Raw genomic sequence first — 24,133 nt, forward strand, 5'->3', positions numbered from 1 at the left:
TATATATATATATATATATATATATATATAGATATAAAATAATTAAAATGGAGATGACTGAGCCCCACGTCCGTTTTTAGATAGACATGTTGACGCAAAAGAAAAACCGTCCACACTGTGAGGGGTCTGAAATGAAACGGACAAGAAGCGCCATCTAGTGGTCAATATTGGTTAATACAGTTTGCTTCTGATTCCAACTGTGTGGTGGACGGCTCTGGTTACGCTTATCCGTCCACTTTATTAGAAACACCTACCTTGTGAATCCACTCATGAGCTACTGTTTGACGTCTACCCAACAGTTTGTGCAGATACCCTCTGCTCTAATCACCAGGGGCCAGTTTCTGACCACACATCCACTGCAGACCAGATATTATTTGGGTTACTCTGAACGTGGCAGTGACAGCACTGTATGTGGCGCTAGTGTAACAGGCACAGCAGAGTGGTATTTCTTTTTTACAAGTCAGTTTCACATCTAGGTTAAGAGCTGTCCAACAGCCAAAAATCTCCAACCAAGCGCAGGTTTGTGGTCAGAAACTGACCACTGAAGAAGGGTTAGGAGGAGGCCAGCACAAGCTGCGCAAAAAAAAGGAGGGGGGGGGGGGGGGCTCTGGTTCCATAGCCTTGCATTAAAAGTGAAGTGGATTTTCCCCCCTTCTCCTGTGAAGTCATTCTGGAGATATGAGGTTTTGTTCCAACAACAGCAATATGGAAAATCACCAGAGCATGTCTTCTGAGCAGGGGCTCCCAAACTTACACACAACGATATTTGAGCATGTGTAAACACCGCAGAGCAAAAGTAAGATGAAAAGACAAGTCGCCAGGCACAGACCAATCTGAGCTCAGACCTCTAATGCAGGTCTATCTTTTAATTACATCTCAACCTCTGTCTTACATTGGTGAACCAATGTCATGAATATAAATGGTTCTCTCAAAGAAATGCATTCTTTAAAAAAAATAAAATAAAAACGAGTTTATGAAAAGTGCATACACATTTAACAAAACATACAAATAAATTAACAAAGCCATTGATGCAGTCTCATGCAACAAAACATTAACATGGCATGTCTCCAAATATTATAATATTTTGGTCAATATTTAAGACTACTGTACACGCTCTATTTGGAAAAGAAAAGCCCAAGTTACTCACAGCCAAACGAGCACCATCTTAAGTAGTGTAAATAGACGATGTAGACGATGCTTGGGTCTTTTTCCTGTGGTAAAATCATTCAAGTCCAGTGTGTAAACCAGGAGTAGGAACTTCATACAATAATATTCATAAGACTTGGAGCAATTAATGAATCTGTTCAAACCTAAGGCTTACAACCCTGTTATTTGCACTTGAGATATTTCAAATGTCCCATAAACATACAATCTGAAATTTTCAAGACTTCTTGAAGTATAAAGGCCCAAAGCACTCTCCTGAAGTGGAACCACCACCACGCGTGTGGCTTCCTCGATATGCTGCCGTATGCTGATTATTGGAAATAATTTACAGTGTGACATGGTTTTGTGATTAGCACAACAAATGTAACGGCGTGGCTGACGAGACACAAAATGACGGATAAAAGCCGTCCTGACTTTTTAGAGTGAAGGAACGAAGTTAGTACTCAATGTGTGAGCACAAGAGAACATGATCCCAACCAAAAGGTGAAGTCAACAGGACTTCAGGTTACACACCTATAGAACAAAACGTCTTTACGGAATAAAAGGGAGAACAATCCCTTTAAAAGCTTATGAGTCAAAAAGTACTGGGAAAAAAAAGAAAAGAAAAACATACAGCACAGCCATTCCTCACGAGGCTTGGATGGGCCAACATCTCAACGCTCTTCCATTACAATCTTTTAAGAAACAAAAGAAAGCTACAACACAAGTGTGCAAAAAAAGCAACAAGAGGAAACAATCCATGCTTTCCACTGCTGACGTTTAGAAATACAGAAATATTGGTAACCAGACTTAATTTTTCTCAGCAACGTTTGCTTGCATAGATACGTGCATGCATCAGTGTCATCATGCAATACTGCTTGCCATAATTCTTCAAACTGGAGTTTCTGGGCGCACATAAAATGGTCCCCTTGCAAAACAAAGCTACACACACAGACTATTCTGTAATATTCAGGGAAGTGCACCAATAGGACCATTTGGTACATCATATTGGCATCAGGCCTTTGTGGCACAATAATACTCATATTAGGTATTCATTTGATTTAGGAATGAATAATTTCCCATCAACAGCATGAAACTAAGGAACAAAATCACAGTACCGAAGCTTTGACTTTTGGGGTTTAAATAAAAAAAAAAAAAAAGAAAGCAGGGGTTGGGGTTGTGGGGGGCACTTAAAATATGTATGTTGGCAACCTGAGAAAATTAAATTAATCTATTCTCAGTCAGTTTTATTCTGCTTTGACCAGCACTGTTAATAAAGTAATTGGTACTAACAAAAAAAACAAAACATAGAAAAAAAAAAAAAAAAAACAAAACTGCCTATTTTGAGGAAAATGGAAAAAAGTACTAACAGATGGTGAAAATGACAAGAACTTATTATTAGAACTAAATATTTTCTAAGCTCTTGTGAAGTCCCCTGACTTGTCAGTGGCTCTTTTGAAAAACCTATATTTGCACTGCAAGGCTGTGTGTAGACAGCGGTTCTTTAAGTGATCAAGCGCCCAATTCCCACTAGCGCTATATCCATAGTGCTACAATCACCTGATTCTCTGTAGTCTCTCAGAATAATCTTTGTGCTACAATGCCTTTGGAAAAATCAAGTCCATCAGTCCTGCAGTAATAATAATATGGATGTGGCCCAAATTAAACTGATCTGTACAGACGTGACGAATCTGACTCGGCTGCCTGAGAACAAACAAGTCCTAATTCTGTGGCGACAAGCCCATTCGGTATGGTGAACATACTGACAGCACTACCCAAGGCAACATCATCTTTAAAAACTTGCTCATCTTTAAAAATTTTCTTTAAATAAATCATCTGAAATAAACCAGCTATCAAGGTTTTAGGGGGAGGGGAGGGGAGGGCGGGGGGGATAGGTGCCACAATTTGTTGGATGGCACAACATTCTGAAAGATTATTTCATGTTATATTTTGATTATTCTCTTTTCTATTGCATACATACAGTATTCATCTTAAAAAAAATGAAATCCACTGGAGAAAAAAAATGCTAAAGCATTTCAAAAATGGTATACACCGAGTTCAATGTGTTATATTTGCCGAATACAGAAGTAAATATTTTGTCCCATCTACAAAGTTCTGAAAACTATTGCACTGATAATCCACAGATTAATATGGAGATACAAACGGACACAAACGGGCTCAACCCTGGTTCAAAGCAAGCTAAGCTAAAGCGAATGAAAGCTGTTGGCATTAGATTTGGCAGGCATGGAAAGAAATAGAAAAAAAATGGCTCAAGTTAAACTGCATTCTTATTACAAAAACAAAAATTCATGCAGTTACGTTGCTTTTACATCTGTCTACAGATGGATAGCAAAGCACACACAGCTTCTCACACAGCATTTCATGATTTAAAAAAAAAAAAAAAAAAAAAGATTTAGGATTGTCTAATATCAATTCAAAAGAGCGCTCATTCATACAATTCAGCTATTGGTCTACAGTTGGCAATGCTGCGTACACTTCTCAGGGCAGTTACGCTACTGGAACACTTACTATTCCATAGTATAAAGGGAAAACTGATGGGGTACCTCAGCAGGCTCTGATAGGTGCCTAGGAGAACTTATACTGCTGACCTCTTGTATGACGGATGACTACGTAGGTTGGAATCCTATTCTCCCTGTTACAATGCCAGAGAAACATTGCCCTTTGAATAGCACCAAGTGGAGCAAATTAGTTGGGAGTACTCCAAGGAATTTTAAGACCAAGCTGACTCCTCAGAAGAAAGTACAACAGTAACCAGAGTTAAAAACATACATTACATACAGTCTCTTGATGGTTGAGCATTGTTTGAAACAGAAAACAATATATACAAAGTGCTAAGTTAAAACATTCCTATTCAGAGTTGTGAACAGTAGTATATCCGTATATCACACCTTGCCAGAGGCAATGATTTTGGTTCCATGGCAGGATAAAAAGGCGCTTCAGATCATGTACACATTTTCTTTGAGAAAAGTAAAAGGTATATCCTATATAATTTATATATACTTTTATATATATATATATTTATTTGTTTTATATATATATATATATATATATATATATATATATATATATATATATATTCATCTTAGGCACATCAAAAAATAGCTGCATTACAGAAAATAATGAAACTGCTATTCAAATATCATTGAGGCGTCTGTGTTGGGTGTGCAGAGGATTGCATGCTAGAAGAAAGCTTTCTAGAAGAGGGCATCTTTTCAAGAGGCCTCTTCCCATTGACAGGAGACTGAAGACTTGTCTCAGAATTGGAAGACTTAGACTTGCCTACAGGTAATAGAGAACGTTTGACAGGAGTGGTTGTTACAGACGACTCCTTGTCTTCACTGACAGCCTTACAGGAGAGCGAGGCGGGAGAGGCCTGCTGGGAGGCGTTCCCCTCACCCTCGTCCATGCTCAGTTTAGTCTGGCTGCTGGACCTAGCTGTCCTCTCACCCACTTTCTTCGAGAGGATGGTGGTCTTGCCCAGGTCAGCTGAGCGGCGGGTCTCCTTTTGTCTCAGGGCACTCTTGAAGAAAGAGTGGCCCTTGTCCTCAGACTTGCTGCTGCGGCGCAGGTCCCTAGAGGACACGCTAGGGGATCGCAGGCTGGTGACTGACGAGCTGCTGCTGGAGCTCCTTACAGGCCTCCTCTCTATTCGGGCTCCCTCAGCACCCTTGGCCTGGGAACTCCGAGGTGCGGCGCTAACCTTAGGCTTGTCCGCAAGGGGGCTAGAATGAGGTGAGTCACGGCTTGAGCACTTGTCTGTCAGTTTCTTCCTGCTGGAGGCAGAGCTTTTATCAGCCACTGAGGAACTTTTCTTTGCCGTGGGTGAAGGGGAGGCTGAGGACTGCGGAGTGGAGACAAGGCGCTGCTTTGCCTTGCTGACTCCTGATGATGGTGATGTCTCCTGAGCCTGAGAGGACTCCTTTTTCTTGGAGGGTGTTCCCGAAGACCCTTTGGTGGTCTTAGTGGAGTCACTTTTCTCTTTCAAATTTGTTACTTTGGCACCCTTGCCTTGAGGGCTGGAAGACGCTTGAGAAGAAAGAGCTTTCTGTGCAGATGACGAAGTGCTCTGGCGTTTCTTAGAGGGCTTCTCTTGATCCCCCTTTGTCTTGGTTGAGCTCTTTTTTGTCCCAGAACCCTCTGCCTTGGTCGCAGATGATCCAGAGCCCTTGTGCCTCTGCTCTTTTGTAGGAGTGCCATGCAAGTTCTGGTCAACAGCAGAGATTTGGTTGTTGTTGTCTAGGGGCTCTCCTTTGGAGCTTTTCCTGTCAGCTGGGGTAGGAGCCCTGCAGTAGACCTCATCTACAATCCTTTTACCCCCACCGTTGTCACTGCCGTTACCCTCCATCATGGCCAGCGGAGCCTTATTGCCAGGGTGACGCTCATGCCTACTGTAGCTACCAAAGCACGATGTGGACACTTTGTCATCACAGGCCTCTCCAATTCTTTCCAGGGGTGGCGAGGAGCGGGAGTCTAAGGAGAAGCGGGAGGGCGAACTGGATCTCATCTGGAGCTTGGCAGACAGTGGCCAAGAGGGCTTCGTCCCATTTTCACTGAAGGCCAGTGGGCTGGCTATGGAGGATCTGGAAGACAAGCTCTGACGTTGAATGCTCCTCACAAAGGGTCGGGTGGAGAATCCTCCTTAACGAAAAGGACAGAGATTTAAACTAATGCGCTGATACTAGACTGAATGGAAAGAGCAGCAGCATGCATTTTTGGCTTAACTGAACAAGGCGACAGATCCTGTGTTAGTGCTAGAGAGGGAAAGTAAAGAGAGTCATCAAGAGGCAACTGTTGAATGCCCAAGAACACACAAGATCAAGGTTGCATTTAGAGTTAGAAATGAAAAGATTTACAATTTTCATAAACTTTTGACCGTTTCCACAGTGCTTCCACATGCGACGTCACCAGGTCTTAAAAAAAGCATGGGACCAAACGCACTCCCACAAAAGTACCGTTAACTGCTTTAATTCCTTTAAAGCTGCACTTTGTAAATTTGGGGAATTGGCGACATCTCTAAAACACATTTTGTAACAGGTGGTGCTATGCTACCCCTTTTCGACTGGACTAATCTGATTGCAGATGTGGCTTTCTGGGGTGGACGTGAACTGAGGGGAAGAGTATAGATGTTACCTGCATCACCACAGATAACTGATAGCTAACTAACATTATCAACGGCTAGGTAGCACATGTCCATGTAAACCTCCAGTCAGTCAGATATCTATTTAGGCACTGTGAGACAGCTCACACTTTTGAATGAATATGCCAGTCTTTATTGGGAGACTTGCAACAGCGCAACAACTCTACATGAACACTACCTTTCCTGTGAACTGTGAACTCTTGACTCAGTAATGCAAGTTATTTCAATATTAACAAATCCTACATAGTGCAGCTTTAATATTTTCCTTTAATATTAACTACAAATGTAATATTTACATTACCAATTGTAACCACAAAACAAACAATAGAGACACTGTGGAAAAAGTCTGACATGTGCAGAAATTACACAATACCTATGCACTACACAAGAAATAGAATAAGCAAACATGCAGATAAGAAGACAAACATGCTCCTCACCGTCGTCTTCACTGCGATCTCCAGGGAACTCCACAGACTCAGCTAAAGAAGCCAGGGATGTGCGTCGGGAAGAGGCCCCTGAGGCCAGGCTGGGCGGCTTGCTGCCAGTGAGGCGGGTAACCCAGTGCTCACACAAAGAAGAACTGGTAGAGCCTGAGCCAAACAAAGTAACAGGCAACCACAGTCAGAAGCAAAAAAGGCAGATACATTTGATGAAACATTTACTTTGCTCCAATAAAGAAATTGAAAAATTGCTCAGAAGGCAGAGGCTCAGAATTAAAGTCTGTCATTATCATGTCATCAGCCGGAAAATATTTGCGTTTGTGCCACAGGCAGGCTAGAGAGTGTTACACTCAGATTAAGTGTTATCCCGGAGTTGGTTCGCCAAACAAATCAGCTACACGTCAGAGCCATTCAGCTCATATGCTATTCGTCCAGCTCAGGAGAACAGAGTGAGGTGACTCACCCGCCACAGAGCTGTTGGCAGACCACGAGGGAATAGTTGTCCTCCTCTGGTAGAAGAGAATGTATGCTGTCTGCTGGCAGACATCCTCATCAGGTATGGGCTGGACCTCGCTGTCATCAAAGCAGTACCACTGTCCATCAATGGAGTTCTTGCAATATGCTGCGAGAGGAAGAAAAACAGAACCACATTCAGATTTAGAAACCCTCCAGGCTGTTCGTTCAGATGTGCCTAATAAGCATTAATGTGCCTAATAATGATAATGATATCAGACTAACTGGCAATGTATGTGTCACTCTTTTTTAATGTACTAAGCACTGAGTGACTGAAATTATACTTTACAGGTCAATTAGTTAAGTGGTTGCACCATCTGCACACCGTAGTGCATGATTAGACTTACAATCCAAAAGCCAGCACAGCGACCTCTGCCTTCTTGCATAGTTTTACCTGTGTAGTGCCCTCCATGCATGTTGCCATGGTGATTGCATACAGCATAAAGGTCATAAAAATAGTCTTCTGGGTTACGGCCAAGGCCGTAAGGTCGTCGCCAAGGGGACCAGTGAGAGGGGAGGCTCCAGCTGCTCTGGCTCCTCTTCACCATGTGAGGGGCCATGTCCATACCAAGCAGTGGGAACCGCACCATGTTCTGCATCTTCACTCTCCTGTCTCCCTCCTACAGAATATCACCATTGCTACTAATTACTAGTAATTACTAATAATAAAAATCACAAGCACCACAAAAATCACGCTAACCTATCCACCGAATACCATTAGACATCAAACCCCTCTGAACTACTTTGTTTACATCTCAATTCAACTGTGCAGAAAAATTTAAAAAGTCACATTATAGAAAGGCTGTACCTGTCTGAACCTCTTGAGGTGCAGGATGAGAACATCAGGCAGGGTCCACAGGCTTAGCTTGATGCGGCCCTGCTGTAGCTGCTTGCAATGGGGACAGCGCCAGGCATCATCTGGGGCCAGCTGGAGCACCACACAGCACAAGAAGCAGCCATGAACAACTGAATGCACACGCTTCTCTATCAGCCTCATGGGACGTGATTTGCAGTGTTCAGTCTCGCTCTCAACTATGCCCTCATTCCTCTTTAAGACCAAACAACTTCAAACCACGCTACTGATGGCAACTGCCAGCTCGGGCTTACCACAGGGCATATTTATACTGCATGTGGCACAGATCCAGGCTTAAAGACATGCTTGCAGAACATAGCAATTTACAAAACAGCACGGACAGCAGAAATCTGGTTAACCCACCATTTAATGTCTGTTTGGGCAGATTTGGCCTTAGGAAATGGAAGAAAAGGAATCAGTTTTTCTGCTTTCCCTGGGACAATGAAGGACATTCAGGAGGTGTACTAGGCCTATTCGTTACCTGTTCCTCTTTGGTGTACAGCTGGAAGCACTGAGCGAGGGTACAGGCCTGGGGCTGATGGTGCTGCTCGCGGTGCAGGTACACGCTCTCAGCATCAGGGATGTACTCTTCCTCAGTGTGGCCAAACAGACTGTGGGGAAAGACAACACATTTTAAAACACTGCAAATGTATCAGTAGCTCACAAGCATTTGTTTATTTGGACTTCCAGTTACATTTTAAGTAGCTTTCTCTTAATACGATATTTCCATATTTGCAGTTTTGGGATCTAATTTAGGAACCTATTCCTCCAAAGACTGCACTTCAGTACATATTAGAAGCGTACAGTACATCAAAGAGCAGCAAGCTCAAATGACTGCTATTCAGGCTGCACTCACTAATCCTTAGTCTCTTTGTCCCACTCCACCACAATCTTGACATGAGGAGGGCCCCCTTGCCCGCAGGATTTGTATGCTCTGAAAAAGACAGATTAGCTTGAACAACCAAAATACAGCTCTGTTAAAATCCTGCCCAACTGAAGGTGTCCACTGTGAACAACAGAAAAATGTGAGAACTTCAACAAGTTTATACACGTCTTCTAAATCAGTCTGACAGATGCACGCAGTGTTAGGTCCATAACCGAGAAGCAGGGTCAGAAGCTATAATTTGCTCATACAAAGACCAACCTTTCCACAGTGGGGTGACACAGCGGATGTTCCTCCTGAGGCAACAAGTATGTGATGCCAACTACTCCAACCACTCGTAGACTGAAAGGTCCCACCTAAAATAAATCAGATTTTACAAACATCCCATTCATTTGTCTTTAATAATAAAAAGTCACAGAAAACATTCCAACACATCCTCACGCAAGTAAATCAAGGGCTGTATTTTATAGACTGCGGCCTACATGCGCCATGCACTAACCTGGATGTAAACCCCTTGTCTCAGCAGGTGATGCATCTTCTCCAGAATTGCCTTCTGAAGCACATCCCAAGTCACAGAGCGCTCCATATACAATACGAACGGAAGGCCAAACCTTAGACGAAAGAAAAAACAACTCTGACTTTCCAATCATATTTGACATTTTTATACATATTCCCTTAAACGATGTAAAGAAATTTTAAGGCTACATTTCTTTTGTTATTTTCCCTCATCATTTTCACGCAAAATATCCATTTGAGACAGATCCATCTCATAGTTCAGAGGGCAACGAAACCTCCAAACAATAACACGGGAATAGCATAGATCAGTGATTTGTGACTAGATTGCGAGGCTTCGTGTTCGAGTAGCTACCTCCGTCCTTGGTGGCCAGTGCAAGCCCTATTGCAGATCAGCAGGATCATCTTGTCAGCTCCTGTATTTTTGTTGGGTGATGCCGGATTCACTGCCCCTTGCATGAAAGACGGTGTACGAGTGCTCTCGTTGCCATACTTCAAATTGTTCTGATTGAGGTTGGCAAGAAGGCTCCCTGCAAATTGTAACATGTGTTTTAACAACACTACAAATGAAACATGTTAATTCTAGAGCTAGTCCAAACGCAAATTAAACAGACTTCGAATATTCTGTGGTATTTCTCAATGAGTACTCGAATAATCACTTAGCACTACCCTTGAAATTTATTTTCCTAATATTTAACTAATTTTAAGCATGTCAAAATATCAACAAATAGTTTTATACATTTATACTTTTCACAATGGATATTGCAAAGATGCCATGAGACAGATGTGTTGCAATGTTACGTCATAAGGACATGAGTCACAGAGGTTCAAATCAAATCTTTTAAATACATTTTTGAAGCTAATATTGCTCGCCTGCTCTCTCCGTGTCCTTTTCTCAGAGGTGGCTGAACAAGTGATGAAGGACATGCTTAGTTTCCTCACTTGAATGTAACTTAACAGCCCAACGCAAGATCATTTGTTTGGCTGTTTCTTTGTTTAAACATTATAACATGGCAATCTTTTAAAGGTGAAATTGCAGGGGGGATGTATCTATATTAAGCCTTTAGCCAAGATTAACTGATTTCTTTATATTACATCCATCATTAAGTAACAGTCATTTTCTCTTGGATTTTATGATAAAATGTTTTGTATAAAACGGTGATAAACCTACATGGTGAAAAATGATACTGATCTACAAATCTGTTTCAGTCTAAAGGGTTAATAAAAGACAAAGCCTTCTCAAAGAATTCTCAACGACAAAGCAAAAGATCTACATAAACAAATATTCAAATTCTGGAAACATACAGGCCAGCACTAGTTAGTTCCCTTTCCGAACAGGGATATTTGTCTTTCACTAATAATTCACCACAACCTCTTAAGGTACGAAGTGCAATTCATTCAAAATCTCATAACTTTTCAATAAACAAATGCGAAACAAGAGGAGGACATACCTCTTTTGGAACGAATGTTTTCTAATCTGAAAGTCTCGGGTGTTTCAAATGCAAAAATCGAGTCGCTTTCTTGAATGATATCAAGATCGTCGTCGTCGTCACAGAAGGAACGATGGAAACCGTCATAATACATTTCCGTCAGGACAAACTACAGAAACAACAAAGGCAAAACTGGTCAGAAGTGCTTTACATATAGGCATAATAAGGAACAGTAAATAAGCAAGTAAAAACAGCCAATAAGCACACTCACTAATACACATGCAATGATCCTACCTGCAATAATACTCCCAGGGACTACTGCAAAACATTTTCTCTGATTTTATTTGCAGCTTCAACTTACTTGCCCTCACCACTTCAAACACAAAGTATAATTTAGGCATAACGCAGAAGAGAACAGAAGCACTTTCTATTCTGGACACACTGAGAATAGATATTTAATGACTCTTGAAAAAAAAACCTCAAATAAAATACATTAATAAACCAACACACACTTGCTAGAGTGTAAAAAAACACACCAGGTTATCAGACCGTTCCCCTCTCTCATCATTACTTCTTACTGTCTCATGTTTTTGGACAAGGAGTGGGTATTTTGCTGGCTGACCATAAAATAAGCAGACAGAAGTAGCAGATGATAATGCTCCATACTCCACTGAGAATAAGACTCACAAGCTCTCTTTCCTTTCTTTATATTTTTTTAAAGCATAAAAGAATGAAAGCAGGTTGAGTGAATCTGGTTTAAGCTTTAACTGGTCTACAATGTCTTCTGTACCTACGTTTAATGAAATGTGGACCATCTTCACTAACAGAATACAATTTATACTAGAGGACATCCGGTAGAATGCAAGCCAAAAGGCTGCGCTCCAAAATATGACCTTAGAATTTCGCTGCTGCAGACTGAGTGGTACAATAATGACAGGAGAAAACAAACAAGATTCTTGTCAGAAATAAGTCCTCAGAATATTTCAGGGGAAATATAAAGGCTGTACTGGAGCTCAGGTTGTAAAGACTCCAGTGTGGCTCTTTTCTAGACGTCTAGAGTTTTACCAGCATGTGATGCAGGTTCATTTCAGATCGTTATACACTCTTCAGGGAAAACTTTGCTGAACACTGAAGTTGCTTAGACATTCATATAATTAATTAAATAAGTGACCCTTATTAGTCCCACAACAGGGAAATTTCACCTCCGCATTTAACCCATCCATGAAGTGAAACACCATACACACACTAGTGAGCACACACACACACTAGGGGGCAGTGAGCACACTTGCCCGGAACGGTGGGCAGCCCAATCCACAGCGCCCGGGGAGCAGTTGGGGGTTAGGTGTCTTGCTCAAGGACACCTCAGTCATGTGCTGTCGGCTCTGGGGATCGAACCGGCAAACTTCCGGTCACGAGGCTGGTTCCCTAACCTCCAGCCCATGACTGCCCCAAATACTGTACAGAAGGCAGAACAAGGCTGCGTATGTTATTACTGTAACACCACCTTACACTGCATAATAACAAATTGTGAAATCAACTGGCCGTCATTCATTGTTCGGCTTGTCAGTGTAGCTAAATGAACAGTAAGAGGTCGTGTAAATTTACAATTGACTGGTCTGAGGTGTAAAGATCATGGTCACTCTACATTCACATGAATATAATGCTACTGAAAAATGGCTCAAATTTTTTTCTTTGGTTCAACTGAGAAAAGTCTTTAGTGTACTTTAGTCTTGGCTACAATATGCAAGCTTTGGGGTTCTGGACTGCTTTAAACTGTAAAACAGTTTCCAAAAAAGAAAACACTTAATTCTCTGGCCAAAGTCATTGCTAGTTCATTGGTTTTGAATTGGACTCCAAATAAATGCAGAATGAGGGTGCCCAAACTAAGAAGAATTAAAGCAGATACTGGATCTAAAAAACAGGGTTTATGCTCATGAAACGTGCATAAAGTGTTTCATGTCGATTCACTTAATACAGTATACCTGCATCACCTGATCATTTCCATTTTAAAAGCAGGCTGTTTGCATTGCCTATCTGTACCCAGCTTAAATGCACAGGACAGTGCTGTTCAAAGGTTTCTATAAGGTCACCTGGTCTGGAGGGATCTTGGTTTCTCGCGACACAGCTTCTCTCAGTCTGGAGACGGTGCTGTTGAGGGGCACAGCCACCCCGATCCTCATGCAGTGGGAGTACTTGCCCTGGTAGACCACTGTCACATACAGGGGGCTGAAGGACAAAGAGCAACATACACATTAAGAGCAGTCCTCCAGTGAAAATCAAGTTTTTAAACTTGCTAGCATGTCCATGTATTGTCTTTTATAAGCTAGAGGACACATCATGAGTGAAATAAGTAGTGAGCGCCATGGCTGAGTCTTTCCAATGTGAAACTGCAGTGCACAAGCGACAGTCTCAAAAAGGTGGATCCAGATAGCCAAGGTTTCATACCTGACAAACCTAAGAAACCAGTCCTGTTCTCTGATGGGGTGAAACTTTCCATGCCATTAGCATAATAATAGGGTGCAACAAGTTTATTTAGAAAAATCAGACTGTTCCAACTTCCCGAAAAAGACTTTAGTAGCTCTTGCAGTTTTCCAGGGGACTGTTTTGTAAATTTTACTTTTAAATAAATAAATAAATAAATAAATAAAAACAGGTGGGATGTACCATAAACGTATATTGAAGCTGGACGCTATTACACCTATTTTTGTAAGAGCCAGCCGGTACGTTTATTTTTCTTGTTGACTGTGTACAACAAATCTACAAAGCTGGCGTCGGCTTCTTGTTCAAATTTCCCCATTCCACCTTAAATGGTGCGGCAATACAGTTTAAAAAAAAAAATAAGACCTGAAGTTCGGAATGTAACTGCTGCACCATTTAAGGTGGAACGGGAAATTTGAACAAGTTGTTGATGAATAAGAAGCTGATTAGCCTTATAACAAATACGCTATGTGCTCGATGATATTAGACAACGTTAGACTTATAGGACACATGATGATTCATCAAATGCTGACAGGACATTTTATACCGCTTCAGGATGTTGACAAAGAAAGTTGGGGCAAATGTTACTTATAACATCTGTCAGATAGCTAAGCTTGCAGAACTGGATGATGACTATATTTATTAAGATGATTGACAAAATACGACTTGAGGGTTGTTGAAAAAGTATGTCATGATGGTAACTTTACAGAAGAAGGAAAAAACCTGCTTTACTTTTCATGCAAGTCAAAGGAACCAGACATTTTCCCAGGTCATTTTGAGCCATTTCATTTGGTCCATTTATCATGAAATTCACATACAATGTAGAGAGCAATAGGAATTTTCTAATTATGTCAAAAACTGAAAAATGGAGATACAAGGTTTTCTCCCGACAACAGCGATATACTGAATTTCTTTAGCACTATACTATCAAACATTCTAGATCACTTAACACCAAATTTCAGTACCCAAGTAGTCAGTCTCATCAGTATCAGCGAACTACTATACAAGCTTTTTTAAAAATCTAAACCGGCAACTGGCTATCTAAATGATGTGCCATTAACATGCTCATGTCAGTGCTTCTTAAATCCTATGGAGTGCATATTTGATATCCAAAGTTAAAAATTTCTGCTATCCAAAAAACTAAACTTAAGACTTTTACAAAAACAGTTTTTTGGGAAACTCGATTCTTACAATATACGGAAAACAAACTGAACAAAAATCAGTCCCCTCTGTGAAAATAAGGAGTCCAATGTTACATTTTCAATATCTTATCAAAGTAGACATTTAGACATTAAGTATGAACCAAAAGCCTCCTGCATATACACAAAAAGAGAAATGCACAGATCAAGTGCTGCTCTTTACTAATAGGACTCACACCACCCAACCAGCACAGCACTGGAGCTGATAGACAGCACATAATCTTCTCACAAAGTCCGGTCTCCATTAATAAAAAGCATGTTTTCTCTCTTATGTCAGGAGGGGCAAGGATTTAAGTTATTGAGCCCCTGAAGACCTGCTTAGCATAGACAGCATAAACAAACAGGAGTGACAGAGAACAGCTCTAGAGAAATGCACTCCTTCATAACACAGCTTCAAATTCAGCAGATCTGTGTAATGATCCTGTCACACCTCTGAGCTCCCGCAGCTCCTCTCCCCCCAGCCCTCTCTTAAAGCAACTGAACATAAGCCCCACATTACCTCTCTTACCCCACCAACACATCCCAGGAAAGACGGACTCTACATACCAAGGACCACTGTGGGAGGGGTCTTAGAACTTCACACCCTACAAGCTAGATGCACGACCGAGAACTAATAATTAATATGAATGCCCTGTGTAATTTAAACAGGGGCCTGATGTCCGCTATACTAGCCATTCCTTTAATGTACTGATCATTTAGACTTATTGCATCATCCTTGATGTATGAGATGAGGGTTTGGGGAGTGTGCAGTAAATCACCTCTGTCATTCTGCTAATACATAGAATATGACATCTTTAATCATTAATGTGCGGTAATAAATTGAGGGTGCTTGAAAAAGAACGCGCACTGAACAGAGAGTCTTCTCCTTGATCACTCACTACAGTGGAAGCTTAAAATAGTGTCTCTGTGCCTCTGGAGACAAACTCACTAGCCAGTAGCACAAGAAGACAGTGACACTGCTCATAACAGAAGGGGCACCATTTAGCATCTCATTCAGAGAGAAAAATTGTTTTCTTTCCTCCACAAGACTCTCAAAATATGTAATAGACCCAGCCTCCATTCACATCTACTTTGTTTTGCAAGTGGAAATTACAGCAGCCCAACATGTGCAGCGCAAGACGATAAGACGTGGGGCTACAGATGTGCGGTTTATCGTGAAATACACAGTCCTATGCTACAATTAAAACAACGACTCATACGCGTCTTCAACTAAAACCTGTTGGTCCACAGCACTCCCAAACAAAAGTGTTAACTGATCTGCTTACAGCATAACTGGTCTGTACACATCCCAACACTTCTCAGAGCATGGAAGAGAGGAATTCTACATTCTATGCCAACTCTGCAGCAACCCAAGGTGTTAATCTGAGTCACACAACCAGTGCAGAACAAATGAAAAGAAAACAAGGTTAGCTTCAGGACCTCCAGCCCATGCAGTGCTTTATTACACCACAGAACACAGTACAAGGCGAGTGCGCCTCAAGGGCAAGCCTTCTCATATTGCACGAGTCTCTTCAAGAGCAATAAGTCCTAACTGCCCCACATAACTATGAAGGAACAATGTGAGGGTGCTTACTTACCGAGTGTGAGGCAACGGGATGGGGAGAGAGATGCAGAGGAAAGGATCAAAAGTGTTGCTCTGCTTTTGACAGTGTGGGCAGGTAAGTGAGGATCTGAGAGAGAGCGAGAGCGAGAGCGAGAGCGAGAGCGAGAGCGAGAGAGAGAGAGAGAGAGAGCGAGAGCGAGAGCGAGAGCGAGAGAGAGAGAGAGCGAGAGAGAGAGCGAGAGAGCGAGAGAGAGAGCGAGAGAGAGAGCGAGAGAGAGAGAGCGAGAGCGAGAGCGAGAGAGCGAGAGAGAGCGAGAGCGAGAGCGAGAGAGCGAGAGCGAGAGCGAGAGAGAGAGCGAGAGCGAGAGCGAGAGCGAGAGAGAGAGAGAGCGAGAGCGAGAGAGCGAGAGCGAGAGCGAGAGCGAGAGCGAGAGAGAGAGCGAGAGAGAGCGAGAGAGAGAGAGAGAGAGAGAGAGCGAGAGCGAGAGAGAGAGAGAGAGAGCGAGAGCGAGAGAGAGAGAGAGAGAGAGAGAGAGAGCGAGAGCGAGAGAGAGAGAGAGAGAGAGAGAGAGAGAGAGAGAGAGAGAGCGAGAGCGAGAGCGAGAGAGAGAGCGAGAGAGAGAGAGAGAGAGAGAGAGAGAGAGATACTAAATACAGAAAAACTTAATGATACATATCACATGTTGTGAAGCTGCAGTTGCCATATTGTCCACCCCTACAGGACAAGGAAACACTGCTATACCTGTACTGTGCCTGAAAAAGCTCCTGCACAAAGGAGCCAGCTGATAACGGGAGTGAAGGTCCCTCTAGTGCTCCATCATCTTCCTCTATGGGTGGCTAAGGCCATGTGAACAAGAGAAAAGTCACACATTATTCAAATTAAAAACTCAAACTCTAAATTTGAAGGAGAGCTTTGCTGACAGATTTGTTACAAATTCCTCATAATTAAATGGTCAAGATGTAAACAATGTCAGAGTGATGGGACGTCAATGCCCTATTCTAGGGAAACTTACCACAATGGTGACAGAAACCAAACGAACAATGCATTTAATGCCATTAACAGCTGAAACACTTACAGCTATTACACTAAACGGGTATAAAAATGTACAAAACATCATCTGAGACATTGCTTTATGCTAGTTTTGAGAAGGTTTTGGGCCTTTTTTTATTAATTTTTTAAAATGTACTCATGGTGGAAAGATACATGCACGGCACAAATAGCATCCAAAGACATTTTTATTTCCTTATCTTTAGATTTACTGCAATTTCACCGTTATCAACATTACATATAAACAGTCAGAAGACACCTGTAAGTTCACTTATCTTTTGGATAGTAAATAAAGTGGCTATACTTGGGTTGTAGACATTGTAACCCCTGGTTCATATCACAACCACTGTAAAGAAATCAGAGTTTGTAACACTCTGGATGACTGTTTATTTGAAAACAACTGAATTAAGCAGAAATTCTGTGTTCCCCTTTAAAAGAATAACTCTGGCTAAAATGTGCATCGCTACATAAAATCTTTAGCACTTCTGCAGGACACATACAGCAGGATCTATCCAGCAGCAATCATCAAGCCAGGCATGTCACAATCAATCATTGATGAAAACATCTGTAGCACATCAGATATAAAGATGTAAAGCTTTTTCGTAGCCATCCTAGTTGTATGACATCTGTTTCTGGAACCATTACCTATATCCACCAGCTCTTAGTTTTGAAATGACATGACCGATATGATCTGTTTTGCTACCAATTAGATGAAGAATCCTTTTAATAAACAGACAGATCAAGAAATGAACTTTTTTCTCAGTACACCAGTGACAGGCAATCAAGGCAGATGGGACTTTTAGAAGAAATTAAGGCCAGGAAATTTCCTGGCACCCCAGCATGTCACCCCAGTTTCTCCCTGGCACAAACAGCAAGGAAGCAGATCATCTGCCTGGATGAATCACGCAGGCTGAGTGACCTCACACGAGTGTCTCTTAGATGCCTGACCCCAATCAGGACATCACGGACAGCTGAGCGCACTGGGCTGATAAATACACCAGTATTCTTGCAACAGCTGGCAGGACATGAATCAAACGAAGCAAAACCAGAGCAACTTATCTACGGTGAGGCCCCCTGTCCTGGGCACACTCAGATTGATGGCTGATAAGAAACTCTGTTTTATGGGTGTCGTTCCGCAGCAGTCTAGACCTTAAATCAGCCCGACTTGTAGGCAGGATCTTTTGCCAGCTACTCAGCCGATTGAGATCTCAAGCTCTGAATGACAAATCCATGCCATCTTTGCACAAATACAAATTAAATGTCTTAGTCTCTGAATTTGGTCCAACAGCATGTGCCACAGCAGGACGGTTGGTCTCCAAATCCAGGAGAGTTAGCCACCTACCACCTATCTGATTTTTAACTCAATCATTGCAGTTGATCCTAATGCATTATGTTGGACTTATACGATCAGCATTCAGCCTAAACAGCCCAGTGCATTTCACCAACTCTACAAGTAAAAGCAATAAAGCAACACATCCCTTTTCACAAAAGCCTGAGGTCACCTTTACAGGCACCACAATTAAAAGGAACAGCATACCTTTATAGAAGGCCGGCTATGGCCTACAGTATTAAGGTCTTCATGCACACGGTCCAGAAGCCAGAGAAGGAACTCTTGAGCATCATGCTGAGCATTTCCCCTGTACTGCATGGCACGCTTTGACACTGCATTCTATGAAAAACAAACAAAAGACATGAAATATAGCCATGCAGAACAACTCCATATATTCTGAACATAAGGTTAAAAAACATCTTCCATCAGTACATTCAAAGCAAAGCATGGACGATATCTGATCAAACTGAGCTTTCATAGCTTGATGTATGCCAGTTGGTCGCCCCTTTTCATGCAATTTAAGTTTTAACTGCACAATAACAATGCAGAGAAAATGGAATATCCTACAGCTGAAAACCCACATGGAGATCAGAAACCACCTGCTACCTATTCAGAGCTGAAACGCAGGCCTCCTGTGAAGGTTTCTCGTCATCCAGGTCAATGAACCAAGTAATATTTATGAACACTGGACCTGTGGTGTCCATTCACCTTGACATATTCCTGTAATATCCAACAGAGGTGGGGACTCAAGTCAGACTCAAGTAACAAATCTAAAGACTTGTGACTCGACACTGACTTAAACATCAACATCTAGGACTTTGACTGGAACTTAAGACTCGTGACTTAGAAAGACTCGAGACCCAAAGTGGAAGTAACATGGGGAGGGGTCTGACTGCAGATAGGTCTCTACACAGTTGCTTACTTTGAGTGAATGCATTCGTTTTCTGCTGTGAATCTGACGTACAGCAACGTCATCAAACGTCTGATACTGCGCTTATGCTCAGCTTATTTTATTTGGAAAGACAAGTGAAGCGTTTAGAATTCAAGTTCACCTCTAAAAGCTAAACACAAGCAGAGCATCAACAGCATCAGTAAGGCCTGCTCAGCGCTCCAGTCTTACTGCAGAAACCTACCAGGTGAAATGACCATTTTCCTTATAGTAGCAAAACAAAGTAAACACAGATCTTTCTATCTGACCGATTTTAACATCTTCTGAGGTTAGAGCAAGTACAACATTCACCACAAAGCTGAATCTGACTTGTTAATCACCAGCTTCATGTAGGAATTTCCCATTTGGAACAGAAAATTTGAAAAAGCCAAATTCAGTTTTGTCATTCACCATCATTTCGCTGTTTTTTTCCCCCTGCTCACTTTGTTCAACTTGGTCATTTTGGTTTCTGTTCCCTATATTTATATTCAACTACCAGCTGCTTTTAGTTTGCTGAGCTAGTTTTAGCACTGAGCTTTTAGATCATATGCTCCCAATGTTACCAAAGACCATTAAAAAAAAAAAGTATCTTCAAATATAATTTATTTTTATTAGTATTTTGAAGATTGTCATGTGTAGCTGCACTATTCTTTGTGTGTACCATTAGGTCTGTCATGGTTATCCATGTAAAATGTACTTTTATATGTTTTATTTGGGACGGTAATAAAAAAAACAACATACAGCCATATGCTACTAACACGCTGTCAATAAAAGGCTGTATTCCTGTTCCCATCACTTTCGCTCTGCAGTGTTGAAATGACCCTAAATTAGCTGAAGAATGCAGACTAACTTGTTAGGACTCAGGACTTGACTTGAGACTTGAGGCTTGTTTGGACTTGGAACTTGACTCTGAACTCGAGCATCAAAACCTGAGACTTATTAGGTGCGAGTCAACTTAGCGAGCTGTTCCCACCTCTGGTACTCAATCCTGGTTTGGGAATTCCTTTTCAACACACTTGGCTCTAACATTCATACTCTTAAAGGCCGTCATTAACTGGATCAGGTGCGCAAGACTGGGGTTGAAACCAAGTCTCGCCAAGGTGGAAGACCCCTGACTAATGACCACAAGTCCTATGGCCTGGACTAACCTCTAACAAGCAGGTCGTTGACCTGCAGAACCCAACTGGGCAACATACACAATGCTGCCAACTCCTCGAACACACTTGCGAACAAGCCAGCATCAGACTCACTTTGAACTCTCTGCTGTGCTGCGGGGTGTACTCAAACGTCCACAGGGCTCGAACCAGCCTGGACAGCTGCTCGGTCACCTCCCCCCGGCTCTGCGCGCCTTTCCTCTGCAGGTGAACCCCGTTGGTCTTGGGCTTCTCCTCCTCGGTCATCGAGTCGCCCCTGAACTGCTCCAGCGCCAGGTACTCGGCGAAAAGGTCCGTGTTGCTCAGGCACTGCAGGATAGCGTTCATGAAGCAGGTGTTGCCGTGGTTCTTCAAGCCGGACACGCCGGGTATTTTGTCCCGCGAGAGGAAGCCGCCGCAGTCGCTCTCGTCCGAGGTCACGGAGCCCTTGCCGTCGCTCTTGAACGACGTGAAGCCTCCGTCATCCTTGTCGCCCTCCGCCGCATGTAGCTCCGAGCCGAAGTGGGAGAGAGTGGAGAGGGTCTTCAAGACTCTGCTCATAAAACTCCCCACCGAGCGCACGGAGCCTCTTCGGAAGAGCTTCTTGCTCAGGCCCGACTTCTTCTCCTTGCTCGACGATTTGCTCGACATGACGGCTTCTTTGGGGGCTTTTAGGGCATCCCCCAGCACGTCAAGGACAAGAAACGGATGGTGCCAGTTTAAGGCACCAGACAACTCTAATCCCACGCTTCAGCACTGCCTCCAGCCACTGTAAACAACCGTCAGACGACGTCTGATGAGCGGGACAGGGCTGAAAGTGCCATGCTAACGCTAGTTACCTCTCGGTGCCAATTCGCCGCCTAGCCGCGCCGAGCCGTGGATGTGGCTGGTTGGCTATTCTGAAGCAAACGGCTTAGGAACCTGCTGCTCTTCAGGGTGACTAACATCAGTGACACAACATCTGAATATGTGAGGAGCCGCATTGTGGGACAAGCATATGCTAACCACCGAGCTAGCCAGGCGACCTCTGATTCTGATTTGCTCCAAACGCAGAAAGCGGGCTGCGAGTTAAGCTGACCACCAGCCCGACACGCTAGACCTGCTTTCGCCAGCGAGCCCCATTTCTCCTCCCAGACAGCGGCCTTCTGGCCCCACAGCTCGTTTATCGAGTTCAAACGATGACCCAGGTTACAAGCTCAGCTCATAACAAGCAGCCGCTACCATGGTAGCGTAACCAGTTAGCCAGTTACCTGAAGTCAGACCTGCCCAACGTTCTCCGGTGGCCTAGGCCTAGTCTGGCTCGCCGTCAGAGACCGTGGATGGAGTTAATGAGCTCTCCAGCCAGCTGCCTTCTCACATTAAACGCTTCCCAAATGAAGCCCGACTGGAGCAGCACCGTCCGCACGGACACCCGCCGCGACCAGAGACAACAAAGCCAGACAGGAGGGGCCTTAAACCGTCCCTCTTCGGTTTAGTACAGCGGACTGTAACGGTAAAGCTTCAGTCTCGCACAGAAACGCGACGAAATCCATGTTGATCAGTCAGCCGGGTCGGTTCGGTTCGGTTATCCGTCAGCGCTAGCTAGCCACCGCATGCATAATTCAACTGCAACTCCACCCCGGCGACCAACCAAGCGCCTCTGACTAACGCCACTTTCTGAATTAACGAGCCCCGAAACCCTACAGCTACAGCCGGGGAGACGTGTGGCCGTGCGGAGTGCTGTTTTCGCGAGACCAGCTGAGTGAATCCCACCAGAGGTTGCTGGCTGGCCGTGAGCTACACGCTAGCGCTAGCCACTAGCAGCAGCAGCAGCAGCAGCCAGTCAGGGGAGACCCATGTCGGCGATTTCCCACAGCCGCAACGGGAGCCGCGCATCAGAACAGAACCCCGCCATATTCCTGCCGCTGTTTCAGCAGCCACGCCGACCGGAGTTCAGATTTTAGACGTGCCGTGGCTTCCGAAAGAAACGGTTCGACCAGAGTCCGAAAGAGGGCGAGTGTTTCGGGGCAGCTGAGCACCGAGCGCTCCGTGTAAAATCACTGACACTGCAGGGCGTTGGGGCAGCTGACGTCACAGCGCAGCACATTCGAGCAGGTAGTAGTTTCCGAAGTCTAAGCGGAGGTCTCTCTCTCTCTCTCTCTCTCTCTCTCTCTCTCTCTCTCTCTCTCTCTCTCTCTCTCTCTCTCTCTCTCTCTCTCTCTCTCTCTCTCTCTTTTTCTCTTTTTCTTTTTCTCTCTCTCTCTCTTTTTCTCTCTCTCTCTCTCTTTTTCTCTTTTTCTTTTTCTCTCTCTCTCTCTTTTTCTCTCTCTCTCTCTCTTTTTTTCTCTTTTTTTTTATCTCTCTCTCTCTCTCTCTCTCTCTCTCTCTCTCTCTCTCTCTCTCTCTCTCTCTCCCGTTAGTATACACACATATATAAACACACACAGTGAAATATACAGTTCACGTTGCCTGGGCTTGTCTATGAACTGTCTTTCTGCTGGCAACATTTTTCCTTCAACGTCTGAACTGACAGATGTTTTGACCCTTGTTCTCCATAGATCCAGTACACAAGAATAACATTCCAATGGAAAATATTCATTTGAATGTTTTTTTTTTGGTCAAGAAATCAAATTTTGTCCTCCATTATAGTATCCATTGCTTTTTTTAAATCACATTGCTTTCATAACAACTACAAAAATCCTACAAAAGTAAGCGTTTATTTATTTATTTATATATTTATGGTGCCAAAAACACAGAGAAGTACAACCTCATCACTTTGTGAAGCTGTGACAGAGGAACAGGAAAGTGAAACGTGGACTATTTCAGGCTAAACTGGCTGTCACAGTCCCTGTTATCAGAGTTGGTCCTTGAAACATCAGCGTTTGTACTGTAGGTTACATAATATTTCTGTAAATATCGAAAGAAAAGCTGTTGTCTTTGGATAGTTCATGCGATAGGGTGGAGAGAGCAACAAAGTCCCAACGTTGAATAAAAGAAAAAAAAAATTGAACTTGGTTCCTAAGAAGGTTTAAATGACATCACTTACGCTCCATCATATTGTTTAATGTGACAGTATAGGGTCATACGGAAGAGCTCAGGGACATAAACTGTCGTCGGATGCCACCTTTGCCACAATGTTCTGCTAGATCTGCCCATGCCAACTGTAGGCGCTGTTAGTGTAAAATGGAAGTGTCAACGTTTCAGCCACGAAGCGGTAGACCAGATCTGAGATTTTTTCTCAGCAATTGGGTTAGGCATAAACACATGGTTTGATGAGTTTGGTGTGGAGGAACTCATCCCTACTGACCACCTTTGGCACGAACTGGAACACTGATTGTGAGCCAGATCTTCTCGTCCTCTAGAATGTTGCAGAAAGCCTTCCCAGGTGAGTGGAGACTGTTATGGCTGCAAAGGGAGGGCCAACTCCATGATTTCGGAACTGAATGTCCAACCAGCTCATATGAGTGTGATATATAAGTGTCCACATACTTATGGCCATATGATGTATATAAAATAGCAGATTTTTATTAGTAAATTTTTGTCTCTTATTTATGGAATCAGA

At 43.1% G+C, this 24,133-nt stretch overlaps 1 protein-coding gene across 2 annotated transcripts; it reads right to left on the reverse strand.

Moving 5' to 3' along the window:
• Nucleotides 1–832: 832 nt before the first annotated feature.
• On the reverse strand, nucleotides 833–22,655 carry usp31 (ubiquitin specific peptidase 31). 2 transcript variants are annotated; one of them, XM_017707540.2, is made up of 16 exons: nucleotides 20,710–22,655; nucleotides 18,739–18,870; nucleotides 16,896–16,990; nucleotides 16,188–16,280; nucleotides 13,024–13,159; nucleotides 10,955–11,102; nucleotides 9,859–10,033; nucleotides 9,490–9,601; nucleotides 9,252–9,346; nucleotides 8,964–9,041; nucleotides 8,589–8,718; nucleotides 8,063–8,182; nucleotides 7,649–7,874; nucleotides 7,205–7,363; nucleotides 6,739–6,891; nucleotides 833–5,799 (listed from the first exon to the last, which is right to left on the reverse strand). In XM_017707540.2, the coding sequence occupies exons 1-16, from the start codon at nucleotides 21,241–21,243 to the stop codon at nucleotides 4,304–4,306; spliced, it is 3,882 nt and encodes a 1,293-aa protein (XP_017563029.1). In that variant the 5' UTR covers nucleotides 21,244–22,655; the 3' UTR covers nucleotides 833–4,303. The 2 variants fall into 2 exon arrangements, with proteins under 2 accessions (XP_017563029.1, XP_017563028.1); XM_017707539.2 differs by having other exon boundaries at nucleotides 833–5,802.
• Nucleotides 22,656–24,133: the final 1,478 nt, after the last annotated feature.

This window comes from Pygocentrus nattereri, chromosome 27, assembly GCF_015220715.1.
Source record: "Pygocentrus nattereri isolate fPygNat1 chromosome 27, fPygNat1.pri, whole genome shotgun sequence".
NCBI classification, from domain to species: Eukaryota; Metazoa; Chordata; class Actinopteri; order Characiformes; family Serrasalmidae; genus Pygocentrus; species Pygocentrus nattereri.

Excerpts from the sequence above, each read along its gene's own strand:
- usp31 (XM_017707539.2), bottom strand. The coding sequence starts at position 21,243 with ATGTCGAGCAAATCGTCGAGCAAGGAGAAGAAGTCGGGCCTGAGCAAG. Across the intron at positions 11,103-13,023 it reads CCAAGATCCCTCCAGACCAG|TTTGTCCTGACGGAAATGTA; the intron begins GTGACCTTATAG and ends TTGTTTCTGTAG. Across the intron at positions 9,042-9,251 it reads TGTCACCCCACTGTGGAAAG|AGCATACAAATCCTGCGGGC; the intron begins GTTGGTCTTTGT and ends TGTCTTTTTCAG.